At 34.6% G+C, this 19,808-nt stretch overlaps 1 protein-coding gene across 3 annotated transcripts in view; it reads right to left on the reverse strand.

The window, feature by feature from the left end:
* VPS54 (VPS54, GARP complex subunit) overlaps positions 1-19,808 on the reverse strand; it is a 137,720-nt gene that overhangs the window by 24,980 nt on the left and 92,932 nt on the right. For all 3 annotated transcript variants that reach the window (XM_025355085.1, XM_025355086.1, XM_025355087.1), the window contains 8 exons: positions 16,882-17,011; positions 16,121-16,302; positions 15,540-15,652; positions 12,515-12,578; positions 9,819-9,924; positions 8,865-8,952; positions 8,180-8,301; positions 7,986-8,066 (listed from right to left, as the gene is read on the reverse strand). In XM_025355085.1, the coding sequence (XP_025210870.1) occupies positions 7,986-8,066; positions 8,180-8,301; positions 8,865-8,952; positions 9,819-9,924; positions 12,515-12,578; positions 15,540-15,652; positions 16,121-16,302; positions 16,882-17,011 (886 nt within the window). The remainder of the gene's footprint in view (positions 1-7,985; positions 8,067-8,179; positions 8,302-8,864; positions 8,953-9,818; positions 9,925-12,514; positions 12,579-15,539; positions 15,653-16,120; positions 16,303-16,881; positions 17,012-19,808) is intronic.

Consider the following 19,808-nt stretch of genomic DNA (forward strand, 5'->3'; position numbering starts at 1 on the left):
GGAGTTATACCTGATGTAAATGACGAGTTGATGGGTGCAGCAGACCAACATGGCACAAGTATACATATGTAACAAACCTGCACGTTATGCACATGTACCCTACAACTTAAAGTATAATAATAATAAATAAATTAAAAAAAAAAAAAAGAAAACACAGTAATCCTAAATGTGCATGTATGCAGCAATAAAACTTCAAGATACATATAACAAAAACTTGCAAAGATCTGAACACAAAAACAGACAAATTTACAATTATAGTAAAAAACTTCAGTGCTTATCTCTCAGTAATTGATATAACAAGTAGACAGAAAATCAGTAAGGACAGAAAAGACCTAAATAACACTATCAGCCAACACCACCTAGTTGATAGACACAGGACACTCTACCCAACAACAGCAAAATACACATTCTTTTCATTTGCATGTGGAGCATTAGCCAAGATATTCTTCGGCCACATTCTGGGCCACAAAAGAAATCTTAGACATAAAATAACTGGAGTCATACAAAGTTTGTTTGCAGACCAAAAGAGAATCAGACTTGAGATCAAAACAAAGATTGCTGGAAAAGCCTAAAATATTTAGAAATTAAGTAACAGACTTCCAAATAACCCAAGGCCAAAGAAGAATCACAAGAACTAGAAAATATTTTGAATCAAATAAAAACAAAAGCACAGAGTATCAAAATTTACAGGACACAGCAAAAGCAGTACACAAAGAAAAATACAGAGCATCAAATGCTTATATTCAAAAAAGGAAAGAAAGGTCTCAAATCAAAAATCTGGGCTTCTACCTTGAGAAATTAGAAAACAGCAAATTAAATCCAAAGCAAGGTTAAAAGAAAATAGAAAATAAATAATACAGACTGGAGAGTAGGAAAATAAAAAGCAGAAAAAGAGCAGGAAATATTTACTTTTACTAAAAGTAAAAGATCAAAACATGTGATAAACTTCTAGCCAGAAAGGGGGAGGTGAGGAAGACTTTATAAATTAACACCATTACCAATACCAAGAAAGAGCAGATAACAAATATCCTCACTGACATTAAAAGAATAAAGGAATATTATATACAAGTTAATGCTTACAAGTTAATAATAGATGAAATGGATAAATCCATTCAAAGAAACAAACTTCCAAAGTGTACTCAAGTGGATCACCCACATAGAACTATATGTATTTTTTTTAATGAACTTATTAAAAATCTGCCTATAAAGCAAGAACAAAGACCAAATGGCTTTACTGATAAATTCTAACCTAAAACTTGGGGGAAAAATAATACCAATTCCCCACAAATTCTTCTTCCAGGAAACACAGGAAGAAGAATATTTTCCAACTCATTTTATGAGTCCAGTATTACTCTGATACCTAAATCAAATAGGCACTTCAAAACAAAACAAAGAACCCTATAGACTAATATCCTTCATAATACCCCCCGCTACACAAAAAAATTCTTAAGTAGGTTTATCCCATGAATGCAAGGTTGGCTCAACAGTAAAAAATCAATTAAGGTAATTCACCTTGGCAATCCTAAAGGCAATCCTAAAATATTTAGAAATTAAGAAATTAATTTCTTCAGACTAAGAAAGGCAGACCATATATGATCATCTCAACAGATGCACAAAAAGTATTTGACAAAATTCAACATCTGATCATCTACAAACCTCTCAGCAAACTTGAACAGAAAGAATCTTCCTTAATCTGATAAAGGCCTCTAAAAAAAAACTACAGCTAACATCATACTTAATGGTTAAAGACTGAACATTTTGTCCCAAGACTGGAGAAACCAAACATATCTGCTTTCACCCATTTTATTCAACGTTGTGCTGAAAGTCCTAGCCAGTGCCATAAAGCAAGGAAAAGATATAAAAGGCATACAGATTCAAAAAGATGCAAGATTCTATTTGTAGACAACATGACTGTGTATGTAGAAAAATCCCAAAGAATCTACAAAATTGGCATTATAACTAATATGTGAGTTTAGCAAGGATGCAGGACATAAAGTTAATACAGAAAAATTCAAGGTGTTTTAATATACTAGCATTGAATAATTGGAAATGTAAATCTTTAAAAAAATACCATTTACAATAGCACCAAAAATCAAGAAATACTTAGGGGTAAATCTAATAAAATGTGTGCATTATCTGTTTACCAAAAACTACAAAATTTTGCTCAAAGACATTAAAGATGTAAGGAGTAAAGAGATAGGCCCAGTGGTGTGTGGTAAACATTTAATGGGCTCGCTGGGGGAAAAGCACTGGTTTGTAGTATTTGTTCATTTCTGTGGTGTAAATATTCACACCATGGGCAAAGTTACCAGTGTGCTGTTACTGAATGTAGTATTGGGAAGAGATACACAACATAGGTTCTGGCTAGCAGGTGCAATCTGGCTGTGGTACAAAACTGGATATACCCTGTTTGTGGATCAGAAGACTCAATAATGTCAATTCTACCCCAAGTGATCTATATGTTCAATGCAATTTCAATCAAAATCTGAGCGGCCTTTTTGGTAGTATTTGATAAGCTGATTTAAAATTTATAGGGAAAAGCTAAGGACCTAGAATAGCCAAAATAATTTTGAAAAAGAACAATATTAGTGAGCTCACATTATCTTATTTCAAGATTTACAATAATGCTGGAGTAGCTAAGACAGTGTGGTACTGGAATGGAATATAATCTCAAAACAAAACCAAATGAAAACAGTTGATTTTTAACAAAGGTGCCAATGGAGAAATGATAGTCTTTTTAACAAAAGGTGCTGGAACTATGAAAAACGAACACTGATTTATACTTTGCATTATATATAAATATCAACTAGAAATGAATCATAGACTTAAATATAAAACCTAAAACAATAACATTCTAGAAAAAAATTTGGAGAATATCTTTGTAACTTGCGTTATACAAAGATTTCTTGGCTGGGCGCAGTGGCTCACGCCTGTAATCCCAGCACTTTGGGAGGCCAAGGCAGGCAGATCACCTGAGGTCAGGAGTTCGAGACCAGCCTGACCAACATGGAGAAACCTCGTCTCTACTAAAAACATAAAATTAGCTGGGTGTGGTGGTGCATGCCTGTAATCCCAGTTACTCAGGAGGCTGAGGCAGGAGAATCGCTTGAACCCAGGAGGCGGAGGTTGTGGTGCGCTGAGATCGTGCCATTGCACTCCAGCCTGGGCAACAAGAGCGAAACTCTGTCTCAAAAAAAAAAAAAAAAAAAGATTTCTCAGGATAGGACACAAGCAGCATGAACAATAAAAAAAAATAAATTGAATTTCATCAAAATCAAAAATTGCTCTAAAACACTGTTAATGTAACGAAAAGACAAGCCACAAACTGGGAGAAAACACTTAGAAACCACATACCCGATAAAGAACTTGTATCCAAGATATGTAAGGAACTCTTATAAGAAGACGAACAACCTAATATTTTTAAACGAGCAAGAAATCTGAACCAACACTTTACCAAAGAAAAGATATGAATGGAAAACAAGCACATGAAAAGATGCTTAACATATCTGTCATTATGCAACTTAAAACCACAATGAGATATCACTCCATACACACCTACAAGAGGACTAACATTAAAAAATAAAGTGATGGTGAAGAGCACCTGGAACTCTTCTACATGGCAAGTAAAAAGGCAGTATGATGCGCTTCAGAAAATTTTAGAAAAATTTTGTAGTTTCTTATAAAGTTACCATAAAGTTTTATATTTCCATAATCCACAATTGCCCATCTTAGTCCAAAGTATTTATACTAAAGAAATGTAAACACATACCTACACAAAGCCTACACATGTATGCTTATAATAGCTTTCTTCATAACAGCCAAAAACTGGAGAAAACTCAGATGTCTATCAATTGGTGAATGGATAAACAAATAGTAGTGAATCCATACAACGAATACTACTCTACAATAAAACAGAACAAACCACTGACACATGCTGTAACATCCATGAACTCCAAAAACATTATGTTAAATGAAGTGTGGGATAGTAGACTACGTTCTGTATAATTCTACTTAGAGGATATTCTGGAAAAGGCAAAACTACATGGATAAACATCTGAGCAGTAGCTTTCAGAGGCCGAGTATGGGGGGTGAACTGACTACAAAAGTGCCCAAGAGAATGTTTACCAATGACGTTCTATAACTTGCAGTTCTACTATCTGTGTTTGCTAATTAAACCATACACTTAGAGAAGGTGAATTTTACTGAGTGTAAATTATACCTCAATAGACCTGATATAAATTGCTTAGTTTTCTACTGGTAGTCACAGCTCTCTACAATCTTTCCACCATATCTCCCACTCATGTGTGCCCACTCTGATGCATTAGCCAAATAGAACTATTACCTTTATTATTAATAACAATAACAGCAAAAGCATTAGCAGTCAATATTTACTAGAACTTGCTATAGTCAGATACATGATAAAAGGAAAGCAGTCCACATATATTATCTCATTAATACAACCTTATGAAGTAGGCTCCGCTGTTATCCTCATTTAGAGACAGAAACAGAGGCTTAAGGAGATTAATAATTTGCCCAAGGTCCTTCAACAGCTAGTATGTGACAGACAAGACATTTGAATTTAGGTCTACCTGACTCCAAAACTCTGATAATGAATTGCCTTAAGATTTCTATCAACATGTTTGCTTATGCTGTTACCTCAGAGATCTCTTCACCTCAACTTCATCTGCCTTCATCTTATCTATCCTTAAAAGCAAAATTTATATGCATGCCTCATTGATAAAGCTTTCCCAGATCTTCTTCACCAGCTGACAACCATCTCTTTCAAAGCCTTAAAAGCTCCAGCACTAAATTAGTCCCTTATTTATAACACTTTACATATATCCTACATCCTGTCATAGTTATTGATCTACTTCCCCAACTAAATATTTTGCTATTGGAGGACAAGGTCAAAGGTTTATTCACCCTTGTGTATCCCTGATACTGAACAAAACAGTTTATATTAATACATAACTTACAGAATGAATGAATAAATGAATGGTGGTTGGAACATTAGTCTACCTTTTAGTATAGTTAGATATTGTTTCATTCTACCCAGGCAATGGTACCCTTACTTATTAGCTGCTTTCTTTCTTTCTTTTTTTTTTTTTTTTTGAGACAGAGTCTTGCTCTGTCACTCAGGCTGGAGTGCCGTGGCGCGATCTTGGCTCACTGCAAACTCCACCTCGCGGGTTCAAGCAATTCTCTGCCATAGCCTCCGAGTAGCTGGGACTACAGGCACCTGCTACCATGCCCGGCTAATTTTTGTATTTTTAGTAGAGACGGGGTTTCACCATCTTGACCAGGCTGGTCTTGAACTCCTGACCTCATGATCCACCCACCTTGGCCTCCCAAAGTGCTGGGATTACAGGCGTGAGTGACCACGCTGGCCGCTTTTTTTTTTTTTTTGAGACAGAGTTTCGCTCTTGTTGCCCAGGCTGGAGTGCAATGGTGCCATCTCGGCCCACTGCAACCTCCGCTCCCGGGTTCAAGCAACTCTCCTGCCTCAGCCTCCCGAGTAGCTGGGATTACAGGTGCCCACCACCACGCCTGGCTAATTTTTTTTGTATTTTTGGTAGAGACAGGGTTTCACCATACTGGCCAAGCTGGTCTCGAACTTCTGACCTCAGGTGATCCACGTGCCTCAGTCTCCCAAAGTGTTGGGATTACAGGCTTGAGCCACCATGCATGGCCACTTATTAGCTTCTTAGAATCAACCCATATGTTACTGTGTCATCCTTCTTCCCTAAAATTATATTTTCAGATATGAACATGAAAGGTTAAAAACTGAAAGGCAAACCCAAACCAAACACTGTCTGCTATTTTGATATTAATTAAAAACAGGGTCAAACTCCTGAGCAACATACGAAAGCAAACAGAACACAGACTGGCAAAGAGAGACTTGTTAACACAGGAAGAATGTAATATGCCAGAGTAATAGGAAAAATCATCAATGGAGAATATACTAGAGAGAACATTATGTTATAAAAGCCTGTCCATATTCTTCAACAGGTCAATGATATATACATTTTTAAATGACTTAAGAGACTTAAGAGACATAACCACCAAATGCGATCTGTGAACCGTGCAGAAGCCTTTGTCCAAACAAATTATTATAAAAAGACATTTTTGGGACAATTAATAAGTTTCAAATAGGAAAATAAATATTAGATGATTTTGAGGAATTGTCAATTTTGTTAGGTGTGATAATAGTGTGGTTATGTAAAAATGTTCTTAGTTTTTAAAAATGCATACTTAGGTATTTAGGGACAAAATACCATAATGCCTGAATTTATTATAAAATATTTTCTCAAAAAAGGCAAATTGTTAATAACAAATATAGGTGATGCATACATGGGAAGTTCATTAAACAATTCTCTTTTCTTTACAGAAAAAAGACTAAGTTGCCAGAGGAAAAAGTCTAGTCACTGTGACAATTCTTATTCAAAAACTCTGTGGATGACCAAAGTGACAGACTAAAGTCAGAGTTTTAAGAGTACTAGCATATTTTTGGTTTTTCTTCATTACATTCCACAGCCTATTAATAGTTCCACTAATTTTTTTGTTTGTTTTAGAGACAGGGTCTTGCTCTGTCACCTAGACTGGAGTGCAGTGGGATGATCACAGCTCACTGCAGGCTGGAACTCCTGGACTCAAGCCTAGTTCCACTATTCCCAGCCTAGTTCCACTATTTAACATATGTTTTATTTTCCACTGCTAGCTGTTTACAGTCTTCTACCTTGTTAGATGGTAAGCTTCTTGAGAACTGACACAGTATGTTACTGACTTTTGGTACACAGAAGAATGCTATATATCAAAAAGGAAACTGGTAGAATTGCTTTTGAATGTAGCTTGTACTTAGCACCCATGAAGAAAATAAAGCATCTCTAAACAGCAATTTTTCTCCCTTCACGACTAGAAACTAATGTAATAGGCATAACATAGTATAGGTATGTTTGTACATAACGACGAATTCCTTAAGCTTCTTAAAAGTGAAGCATAAAACATCTGTATTATCAACTACACCAGAGGTGTAGTGTAGTCTGGGGATTCCTGGGAGTCAGAGACCCTTTCAAGGAATCTGGGAAGTAAAAGTCACTTTCATAATAATATTATTAATAAGATGTTATTTATCTATTTTACTCTTATTCTCTCATGATTGAACAGTGGGGATTTTTAGATGACTTGTGATATAATTCTTCCGAAGGCTAATAGAGTATGTGTTTGCGTAGTCTTGTGTGAGTGAACGGGCACCACTTTATCTTTCCTTTTTGATTCTTATGTACCTGCTGTTCTGTCATTTCGGAATCTGAAGGATGCAAGTAGGATAAAAAGCAAATCAAAGTTCCTTGCTATTAAGGTTACTCCAAATATGATCTTGGACAGAAAGTATACAGTGAGTAAACTTTCAGACTTTCAAGTAATGAAATTTTAGCTTTCCCCCTAAGACATGAATTGAAAAACTTAGGGAAAGGAAAGAGTGAAAGACAGATCAAGAGTGACTGGGGCTGACTAAATGACATTTTTCTGAAGATACTCTCCCAGTATAATTGCAAATTCTTTGGGGAACACTGCTTCATTTAATGACATATTGGGAATGAAAAACAAACAAGAAATGAATATTGAAATGAATTAACATAAAAATACTTCTGCTTAGGGTTTCTACCATCCTTAGAATCATCTCTCCTACTCTCGCCAGCCCCTTAGAATAAGAATATCAACTGTTTTGGAAATCTGAAAATTTTGTTGAGTTGTTTTCTAAACCCTGAATAATTTGTTAGATAACTGCAGGTTAGACCACTATGGGTGGTCTTGGCCACAGCACATTGTCACATTTTCCTGAAAAAAAATTTAAAATTCTACTAATTGGTAAATATCCTATGAAAGTTTAGATTATTTTTTCACATCTTAATTTATAAAGTACTCCTTATAAAATAGATAATCATAATGCCTTTGAACAAAGTCTAATAATTTCTATAAATCATTACCTTAGATAACAGCTTGTCAAATAAGCTATCCATTATCGCTACAAGCTTAGCTGATATTTCAGCTATGTGATCATGGTAGTCCTGCAATGAGAAATGATATTGTATTTTTAAGTCCCTGGGACACATTTAAAAAATACTTAACAATTAAGGATCTAAACTTATGAAACTCCAATAAAAAATATATGAAAAAGTACCTTAGTGATATGATCAAAATGCCTAAGCATGCTATATTGCTTAGGTGGTAGTCGAGCTTCAAAATGAGCCCGGATCACAGGAATGTAGTGCACAATTAACTGCAAACATCGTGAAGAAAGAGCTGAAGGTCCAGGAAGTGGATATATAATGGAGAGATTTTAAAAAAAGACATTAGTTGATTTTAATTACAAATCAAATCAAATAAAAAACATTACTTATAAAGATCCAGTTTATTTCATAAATGAAGAGCACTATGGCAGAAGGCAACATATTTCATTTTAATAATTTGATACTGAATAATGTAACGAACATGCTGCTTTCACAAAGGACTCAAGTTGTATTATCAATATCACAATAACAAGACAACTGATTCTCTTCTGACATTCAGATACCTTTCACCCCCAAATACTTTATACACATTACATCTTAATATTTTCTAGAGTGGTATAACAGAGTGGTGTAACTTCCAAGTAACTTACACTTGGAGGGGAAATGCATCGTAACCTTTTCCCCACGGTTAGTGTTTTCAGTGATGAGTATACATAAAAGAGTAAGTAGCATTTATTTTTAGAGTAATGCCACTTTGGTTACAGCCATGAAAACATCAGGTATAAAAAAACATGATGAGTACAGTGACATCACTGTCAACACTTCAGCAAATGAATTAAATGCAAGAATCCATACCCAAATTTTTTGTAGTTATCGTTTTTAGTCCAACAACTTGCAGTGCACCAGCTCCAAGAACTAACTGGCAACTTCTTGAATTGAAGTACTAACAAAAGAAGGAGAAAAAAACCCCAAATTTATTAAAAACTATTCTTTATATCCTGGCAATGTGCTGTTATAAAAATACATCCTCCTTTCCTCTCATTCAATGGCCAAATGAATTATCTAGTAGAAGCAATTAGTATCTATTTATTTAATGAAAAAGAAATGAGAAGGGGAGATTCTAAATGATAATATTTACTCATAAGAAACAGTTGAAAAATTCTAAAAATCAGTTCGCAGAAATTAATCTTCAATTTGCAGTTACAAAACAAATTCGGTTTCAGTCATTCTTGTTGGGAAGTTCTATTTTCAAAAGTTATAAAAATCTTTCTCCGCTAAAACATGACAACTCAAGTCAGAACAGAATTAATAGATTAGAGGCTTGAAAAAAATAATAAAGCCTTTCCTCTGTACTGGTAGTTTAAAATATTTCAATATGAAATGGCTGAATAAAATCATCACATTTTCATTTTATATCAATGGTTCTGAAAGAATGATGCAAGAAAAATCTCTAACCTTAGTGAGGTGAATTTTGTAAAGTTCAGTGAATTCCTTCCATGCACATTTGAAGCCAGTCCAGGTTTTTTGACCTAAGTGGCCTCAGTCATATTCAGCACCTAACAAACAAATCATCTCCTGTCTCCAATGTCATTAACAACTCTATGGGTGAATGAGGATCACTAACTGTGGAGTAAGAAGGAAGCAAGCAGCCTGTTTCCAACAACATGTTGTGATTCAACCACAATCAAATGTTAAAAAACTAACATCTTAAAGATAACTTGACCTTGAAATGTCTTTGAGTTAAAAGATTAGTCACACCCTAATGTATTAATTCTTCAAACAATTTTTCCATAATGAAGTCATACACACCTTCAATAAATCTGACAGACGAGTAAGCATGTCAGTAGTAACAGATGGGATGTTATCCACACACTGGCAATATTCAAGGATAATTCTTATTAACAGCAATACGGTTCTACAAGAAAAGAAAAATGGCCCAATAGGAAATCAAAACAAGAAAAATAAAAAAGATTTGGCATATAAAAATCAAATTACTTAATGGCACAAAGGATCTCTGAGAATATAATGATCTTGGTAACTGTTAAAGTATGTATTTTACCTAGTAGTACGGCAGGTTCTTGACTAACACAAGACAAGAGAGGTGTCTAGAATGCAAAATTTAAAGAGGCACTTACTCTGTGCAATTGCAGGATCAGCTTGCACAACACTGAGAATGAGTGGCTCCTTAAATTCTGCACAACAGGCATAACACTCTCTGTATGGCATTCTTATTAAGGGAGTCGCTTCAATAAGACAGGTATTGCAACCCTTAGCCAATTCAGAAACATTGACAAAAAGCCTATTCAGTGTTTCTGATTACCAACATAGTAGGTCCCCCATCATAACTAATGAATTGATAAAGAAAACCGAATCCAGATTTTCTTAGTGAGAAGAAAAAAAAAAACTATAATGCTTCTAAGGAAAACATATCTCCTAAGAATTTTATTGGTGGGTCACAAAAGGTTCTCTGGCCGGGTGCGGTGGCTCACACCTGTAATCCCAGCACTTTGGGAGGCCAAGGTGGACGGATCACTGGAGGTCGGGAGTTCGAGACCAGCCTGACAATGAGAAACCCCTCTCTATTAAAAATTCCAAATTAGCCTGGCGTGGTGCCGCACATCTGTAATCCCAGCTACTCAGAAGGCTGAAGCAGGAAAATCACTTGAACCTGGGAGGCAGAGGTTGCAGTGAGCTGAGATCACGCCATGGCACTCCAGCCTGGGCAACAAGAGCGAAGCTCCGTCTCAAAAAAAAAAAAAAAGAAGTTCTCCAAAGATGATAAAGTTAAAGTTATCACTTCCATATTAGGACAAATCACACATTGAAAAGACACACTACTGGGAGGTTAAATAAGATTGAAATTAAGGTGAAAGCCATTCATCATAGGATATCTAAGTTCTATAAGATGCTCAGAAATGAGATCTATGTAAAATAAGGATTTATAAAAGCCTGAAGGATATCAGGAACTAATGATTCAAGAAAGATGGTGTCTAGCCTTTATTACAGCTTGTCAGACCATATATGCATACTGGTCTCTATGCTTATTTCTCGTAGAGTCTGCCTCACTGAGCATGAGTCCCTTGCTTATCTTTTGTAATTGTCTCTCAGATATTATAATAGTTCTCCTTTAGCCAGAGATTTCAGTTTTTTGTCAACCGACTCTTTGCCTAAAAAACCAAAAGCAAGATGGCCAGAGGGGACCATTTCCATCAAGCAAGTGAAGAGCAACCAGATAACCAGTAGTTAAGGAGGGAAATCATAATTAGATTGAAGGGATGGGATTACAGAAGGACTGAAGAAAGTTTTCTCTACCAGAAATAGGGAAGGACTCTAGAAGAGAAATGAATGGAGGCTTTAGTTTAGAATGTGTGGACTTCAGGTATCTGAATACAGATTCAGAAACAGGATTAATTCTATAAATACTTTTTGAGTGCTTATTATCGTGCCAAGAAAAATAAAAATGGTAAGACCTGATCTCCATCTCTGAGGAATTCAGAGCCAAATTAGAAAACATATACATAAATAAATAATTCAATTATACTATGGTAAGTGCCATAATTGAGGGATATAGAATTACATTCTTCCTGGAGGGGGTGGCCATTTCAAAAAACGCTTACACAGTGACAAGAACTAAAGAAGAAAAGTGAAAAAGAATGTTGGTGTAGATACTGGGAGTTAGACCTAGATTCTAATTCTGACTCCATTTGGGTCACCTGAACCACTTAATCTTCTAAGCTTCTTCTCATAGTGTAGAAAGGAAATAATAATCCCCAATATCTTTATTTTACAATGTAGTTGTAAAGATCAAATGAGATCACATATATATGAAAACACTTAAGCTGTGAAGTACTGTTAAAGAATATTAAGATATACTTTAATTACCAATTTAATAAAAGACATAGTACTCAACAAATAAATGATGGAATTTGTATGCTTCTTAGTTAACTTGAATTTGAGATACTTTTATTGGTAAAAGATCTAGTGAATCAAATGATGCCAATGAAAATAACTACCAACAACTATCAACTTACTAGGTGCTAGACCTGTGCTAAATGCTTTACACGAATTACTTAATTTTCACAATAATTCTGTATATAGTACTATTTTCCACATTGTGTGGATTCCAGAGTCCACAACTTAAACTACTATGCTATGGTACACTCTAAGAAAGCAATGGAAGAAAAGATAGAAAGAGCCTGGGATAGTAATAATATCAGGGATCCACTACAATTACTCTTGGGTTGTCTAGATTTCTTGTTATATGAGAAAAATCAAGCCTTTTGTGTCAAGCCAGTGTAGTCCTTAATAATGTATGCTACAGAATAGAGAAGATAAAGAAATCCATAAAGTTTCCTTTAAGTTCTTCGTAGGATTTAAAATTGTTAATTGAAATTTAACACTGTTAAAATTGTGAATCCAAAATTTCCAATTCACTTCAAGGGAGAACTAGAAGACTTGTGTTTTAAATAGTTGACTCAACAACTAAAGAAAAATGTGTCACTCACCCAACAACTGCATACTGTTGTCCCTCAACAATAAGAACTTCAGCTGGTTTCCTTTCTTCTGTGGCTAGAGAGTAGAGCAAATAAACAAGAGAGACAAGAGTACCAGATGAAACAAAATAATGGAGAAAAAGCTGAAGAAGATAGTTCCTGTTTAAGGCCTAAAACTATCTCATTTCTGAAAATAAACATCTACTTCCTGGGAAACTATCTGACACATAGTAAATAAAGTATACTGGAAGTTGGAGAGATTTGGATTTGAGTACCAGTACTACCAATTACTGGATACATGACTTCAGGGCAATTATTTAACCTCTTTTGAGTATCACTACCTGAATCTATTAAATGTGGACAACAGTATCGTTCAGGGTTGTTGTTAATGGTAGAAATAATTATTATGAATTGCCTATCCCTTAGGACTGGCACAAGGTAAATGATCAGCAAATAGTTTTTTTAAAAGTTACTAGGTTTGGAAAGGCAGAACTAGCATTTAAATTGGTTGTCTTTACTATTATCATTATTGAATACAAGTTAATTTCTAAATTTGATGGAAAGATACGTATTTAATTTTTAATACTTCAACCCAGAAGTTATTTTCAGCATGTGATATTTCTTTAAACAAAATTCAGCATATTGAGGTGAAAAGAACAGTGGACTTGATTGTATCCTGGATAAGCCAAATTGATTAGATCACCATAGGCAACTCATTATGCTTCCCTAAGCTTCAAGGCCCTATGGGATTTGTATATACATTTGAATATTTGAGAGCTATATATATTCCAATCACAATTTACTACATATGTCAGATGTATATTTTTTGAGGGTAAGGACTGTGTCTTCATCACTTCTCTATATTACAGAGAAGTGGCATAGCATAGTAGAAAAGAGAAATGGCCCTAAAGTCAGTCTGCCCGGACTGGAATCCCAGCTCTACCTAGCTATGTAAACTTAGGCAACTTGCTTAACCTCTTTATGCCTTAGTTTCTAAATTTGTAAAATAGGAATACTAATAATGTCTAGCTCACGGACCTGTAAATGAGATAACACCTGTAAAATACTTAGAACAAAACAGTGTAAGTAAATACTCAAATAATATTAGCTGCTATCCATTAACCTTCATTTCTCCAATGCCTAGCTGAGTGGCTAGTAACCCAATTAATATACCATGGATAAATAGATAATAATCCAGGATCCTTAACTTGAAAAGAACTAGTAAAATGTTAATGGACTTCTAATAGCATACATCTATGCTATTCAGAGAGGAAAAAAAAGACTGAGAAGAAAGGTATGTAAGAGAAACGTCCTACCATCAATATCCTCCAAAGAAGTGAAAATAAATAGTTCATGTTTCAAACAAAATACACGATTAATTCAATTATTCCACATTTACGATTTTAATTCAGAAATCACTCTGCTTAACAGTGGAATGAAAAGACCATGAGCTGTTCAGGGACAGAAAATATATCCTAGTCATCTAGCACACCACCTCACATAGAGAGAAGTCAATTAAATATAGATTGAAAGACTAGATGAGTGATAAGTCTTACAATTTTAAACTAGTGATTTAGAATGGTCAGAGTGTTTTATTTTTCCATCAGCTCTTGCTAGTTTAATGCTTTAGTTGTGCCAGTATCATACAGTTAGAAAACTCTACCACCCAACGCTATTACCTATTAAAAACTGTCATATGACAAAAATTTACCTAATTTCTTCAATTCTTCTCTCTGCCCTATATCAACTAATCTGTTTTATACTTGTCCTTAACCCTCCTCCCCTTGTCACAGGGGCAGAAGTAGTAGCCTTTCTCTTAAACTCTGGATTCGACTCCATGCACCTTGCCCCATAAATCACCCTCCCTCTCTAACTTCTTTAGCTACTATTTCATCACTCACTTTTCCTTCACAACCAAATCTGTTGAAAAAGTAGTCTATACTTGTCTACCCTTCCTCACTTTTCCAGTTACTAAGCACTGAACTGCAATTTGACTATCACTCCACTGAATTACTGAGATTGCAAATGATCTATGTATCAAACTAATGGTTACTGTTTGTATTTTACTCAAGTCTTTCTCTTGTAGTCTAGTTGCATTTTGTGCGACTGTGAAGTATACAATTTAAAAATATTTCTGTGTAGAAATGTAAAACTTTGATTAAATGCATAAAATTTGAAATAGTGCAACTACCTCCTCTATTAGAAATACTCAATAATTTCATAATTGTAAATCTTATAGGATTATTGTAAATAAATTTACATTATTATCACACGATGACTCCACCTGAACTAGTGTACAAAAGTATTTCCCAGCCATCTCTTCCACATGAAAACTCAACTGGTATTCGATACCAGTGACAACTCTCTCATCATTTCACTTCTATGTTCTAGATTTCTCCCTACCTCTGTGGTTCTTCCTTTTTTGTCCCCTTCATGGTTTTCTTTCTTTACGTTTGGACTTTCGCTATCGTGTAACTACATTACTTAGGATTGCTTATATATTTTTTGGTTTTGTTCATTAGACTTAGCCTCTTTAAAGCAGAATTACAGCTGTTATCTCTGTCTCAACTCTGTCTCAATATAGGACACAAAGTAGAAGCTAACTAGTGCTTACTCAATATATGTATGCAAACAATATGGTATAGTAGCTAAGAACATAGCTATGAAATTACATAAAGCTGGTTTCAAATCCCAACTCATCATTTGTATAAAAATTCCTTAACCCTTCTGAGCCTCAAGGTTCCTCACTGTTACACAAAGTAACAATAGTACCTGTATCACAGATCGTTGTGAGAATGAACTGGAGTAATGCATGTAAAGAACATGGTCCAGTGTCTGGCATATGGTTATAACACACAATAAATATTTGAAATCATTATTATAAATTACCACAGATTTCCTGTCAAGTATTTACTAAGCTGGAAATATTGGTTCTAGCTTTGAAATAGGCACTGTCAATTAAAGAAATATTAAGCATTAATACAAAATGAATAAACAATATAAAATTGAAAGAGAATGTGTGAAGGAATACACATACTTCCTGATTTTTTTTCAGGTAAAGCAATCTTCCCATCTGATATAGAATCAACAAGATCCTGAAATTCTGCAGGAACATCTGCTTGCTTCCAGCGCTCATTGTCTAAGAGGAGGCTAGTCCACAGTAAAGAGAAAAGAAGGTAAACTTTAACATTTCAATACCATCTTCCTTGGTTTAAAAGAAAAGGAAGAAGAGCTGAATGAGAACATAAGACTTAAAAAGTGCTGAACACTTTAATAAACTGGAATCATTCATAAGCAGGACCAATACTTAGAAAATAGTTCTCTTTTTATATCTCAGCCTAAACAAAAAGAATGATGAAACAATTTACTTAACTTTGAGTGGCAAAAAAAGTCAACTTACTGAGTATCTTCCTGATAAGGATTTTAATAGAAGTAAGCATTCTAACTCAGCTTTGAAAAGCCAAGAAATGTGATTTTAATTCCACAATCTGCCTTTAATTAAAAAAACCTTTATCAGGCATTTTCACTGGCCAATTAAGTTTACTCTTTTAAATATAACTGTGTTTCACAGAGAAAAATGAAAAAAAACAAAGAACAGAACAGACATGGTGATGATACCTGAGCTTGGTTTTTCTCTCTTCATGAAACCTATTTACAAACTTATTAGCTTGGCTCTGAAGTGCTCCAAGTAACGACATGCTTTTTCTTCCACAGATCTGTTCGGTGTCTAAAATGAATGTTTCCATTAATCTAGAAAGTGTTATGAATTCCATGGAATTTAGCTTCTCAAGAAAACCATCCTAAATTTCAATACAAAAATCATGAGAGTTAGTGTAACACCAAATTGACTAAGGTTTAACAATATATTTTTATTTTAATAATATTTCCCAATACTTTAGACCCAGAAATTGAGCATGAAATGCTTAAGAGGTCCAAATTTGATTCTGATTCCTTTATAACTAATATAGTAGTTCAAATGAATTTAGATCATACTATAAAATTTTCACAATGTTGGAGTTTTATTATAAACTTGTTTAACTACATATATTTAGGTATACATATATACATATACATATATATGTAAAACAACATTAATTTCAAATTAGTTATTAACATATATTTCAAAATAAGTCATTTAATCATTTATCTGAAAATACTGCTTTAATAATTCCTATTTCTTTTACTTAGATTATTTTATATCTCAACATCTCCCTAGTAGACCACATCAGTGGTAACACTGACTAGGTCATTACATTACATTAAATGTTAAAAATATAATATACATTATGGGGAACACAGGAAGCAAAGACATAATTCCAGATCTTCAAAATTGTTATGTATAAAATATAAAATATATAAAGCTTTATGAAAATAACTACCTTTGCTCTTGACATGAGAAATTTGACAGCTCGATCATGGCATATATCTGAGGCACTATATAATAATTCCTGGATATTATTTGCCAGCTTTCCTAGCTCTGAGTCAGTTAATTTCATATCTTCACTAACCCTGAAAATGATAAAATAAGATTTAGTCCAGGAAAGTTGTAAACATAGTATTCTCCATAGGTGACCTATCAATAAAAAGGATGAAAAAGCTATAAAATTCACATTTGAAGAAAATTTCTATGATGTACCAAATATCTTACAGTTTTTACAGTGAAATATTACTTAAACATGCTCAGATAATACAACTATATCTAGCTATTGTTTGTTTTGAGACATGGTCTTGCTCTGTCACCCAGGCTGGAGTGCAGTGGCACATTCAGAGCTTACTGAAACCTCAAACTCCTAGTCTCAAGCGAACCCCCTACCTCAGCCTCCCAAGTAGCTAGGACTACAGGTGTGCACTACCACACCTGGCTAATCTTTTTCGAAATTTTTTTGTAGAGACAGAGTATTGCTACAATGCCCAGGGTGGTCTCAAATATCCCTGGCCTCAAGCAATCCTCGGCCTCCCAAAGTGCTAGGCTTACAAGTGTGAGCCACTGTGCCCAACCACAAATGTATTTTATCATAACCTTAAATAAGAATTTTCATTCTCCACTGTAGTATTTTTAACACTTAGTTCAGATTTCGATTGGAAAGTCTGCAGAAACCATAGCAAAATTAAATTTTTAGATTAGGTACAAGGTAGTAGCTATGTCAGAGGACAGTTGTGCATAGGCACTTAGGATGATACAGTGGCAGCAAAAGAGGGAAGGAATGTTATTTCATGACAAACAGACTCTCTTTTTACTTATAATTATGAATGAGTATAAATATTCAGTTCAACTGAACTAATATTTACTAAGCATTTACTGTGCTTAAGTGCTAGGCACTAGACGGAATATAACAGGTTGCTGCTTTCAAGGAACGTAAACTCAAAGAGGAGTATTTGTAAGACATAATGTACTTTTTTTCAATTTTGAGGGGAAACGTAAAACTTTCTGTTTTTAAACATTTTCCCCCAGGGGCATATATAAAGACCAATGATTCCATGCCATCAGTTCAGTTTAGTATTACCATGAGCCAAGTTAAGTACCTTAACATCATTTTTCTCTCTTTCAGTTGAATTAAAATACTTTTCAAAGATACTACAAAGAGACTGGTGTATATTGCTTTGAGGTAAACTACCATTCTAATTGGTTATGGTATTAAAGAAGGTTATTACCTGCTATCCTTCAAAATCATAGTATCACCAAATTTGTTTACTAATGCTTCAAAATAACAGAGGAATTAATATTCTTAAAGGACTCTCAGAAACATTATCTTGTTTGGTTCTCACACTCTGAGGTAGGTAGATAAATAACTACCTATGGAGGAGAACACTGAATCTTAGAAAGTTGAAGTGACCTAGAGATAGAACTAAAACCCAGAATCAGTCTACTTCTAATCGAGTAAGCTTCCTCTGCTCTGACATTTATTTCTACATAAACAGTCTAGCAGTATTTCAAAACAGAATACCTGCAAAATTCTTGCTTAAATTTCAAAGTCAACTTTACTTTGAAGTAAATTTTTAATTCCTGAAAGATTACTTACAATTTCCCCCATGTAACAGAATGATAAATGAATTTGAAACTCTTGACAATATGCTACCAATTCACAAAAATATAAACAGGAAATAGCAAATAAAAACAACTCAAGTCCTTAAAAAAAAAAATAGAGTGAATTAATCCAAAAAGCCACAAAGTTAGTTTTTAAAAATCATTTCATTCATTGTAATTCTGCTTTTAAAAAGATTTTTTGGGGCCCGGGCACAGTGGCTCACACCTGTAATCCCAGCACTTTGGGAGACTGAGACCATCCTAGCTAACACATGGTGAAATCCCATCTATACTAAAAATACAAAAAAATAAGCTGGGCAAGGTGGGCGCCTGCAGTCGCAGCTACTTGGGAGGCTGAGGCAGGAGAATGGCATGAACCCTGGGGGCGGAGCTTGCAGTGAGCCGAGATCTCGCCACTGCACTCCAGCCTGGGCGAAGGAGCGAGGAAAAAAAAAAGAAAAAAAAAAGATTTGTTATTTTTTAACTTCAGTTAGATCTCTAACTTTCACATCAATAGGTAAAAAGCAAACAAACTCAAACATAATCCTGCAATTCTACTTCTGGGTATACATCCGAAATAACTGAAAGTAAGATCTCTAGGATTTATATGTACACTCAAGTTCATAACAGCACTATTCAAAATAGCTAGGACATGGAAGCAACCCAAGTGTCAACCAATGGATGAAGAGATAAACAAAATGTGATATACAGATATACATCTTGTATGTATGTATAACATACATGTGAACGGAATATTATTCAACCTTAAAGGGGAAGGAAATTTTGATATATGTTACAACATGGATGAAACTTGAGGACATTATGCTCTGCAACTCTAATTTTTTCCATTGTTTTTCTTTTCCTATTTCCTGCCTAGAAAAGTATTTCCTATTTTGTGCCCATATTTGCATTGCAATAAACTTACAAAATTGCAGGTTATTTTGAAGTAAGAAAATAGGGAAAATCTACCACTAACAAAGTTAAAACGTCAGATGTATTTTTGCATGTTCTATATCAGTGATTCAATTATATACTGCAAAAACACTTGCTACAGGAATAGTCAGAGCCCTTGTATGAAAGAACTAGCTAGACTCACACATATAAATATACTCAATTCAGTGCCCCTTTGGGTTGGGTAGTTCCCAGACATTTACTACATTGGGTAGTTCCCAGAAAGAACCATCTGCAGAACCTATGCTTCATGTTGTAGGAGGATGTGATTGGGGAAAGCCAGAGAAGGTTCAATGTATAAAGTGAGCCACAGTGGAGGTGGGAGGGGAA

The sequence above is a fragment of the Theropithecus gelada genome, chromosome 13, assembly GCF_003255815.1.
Source record: "Theropithecus gelada isolate Dixy chromosome 13, Tgel_1.0, whole genome shotgun sequence".
NCBI lineage: Eukaryota > Metazoa > Chordata > Mammalia > Primates > Cercopithecidae > Theropithecus > Theropithecus gelada.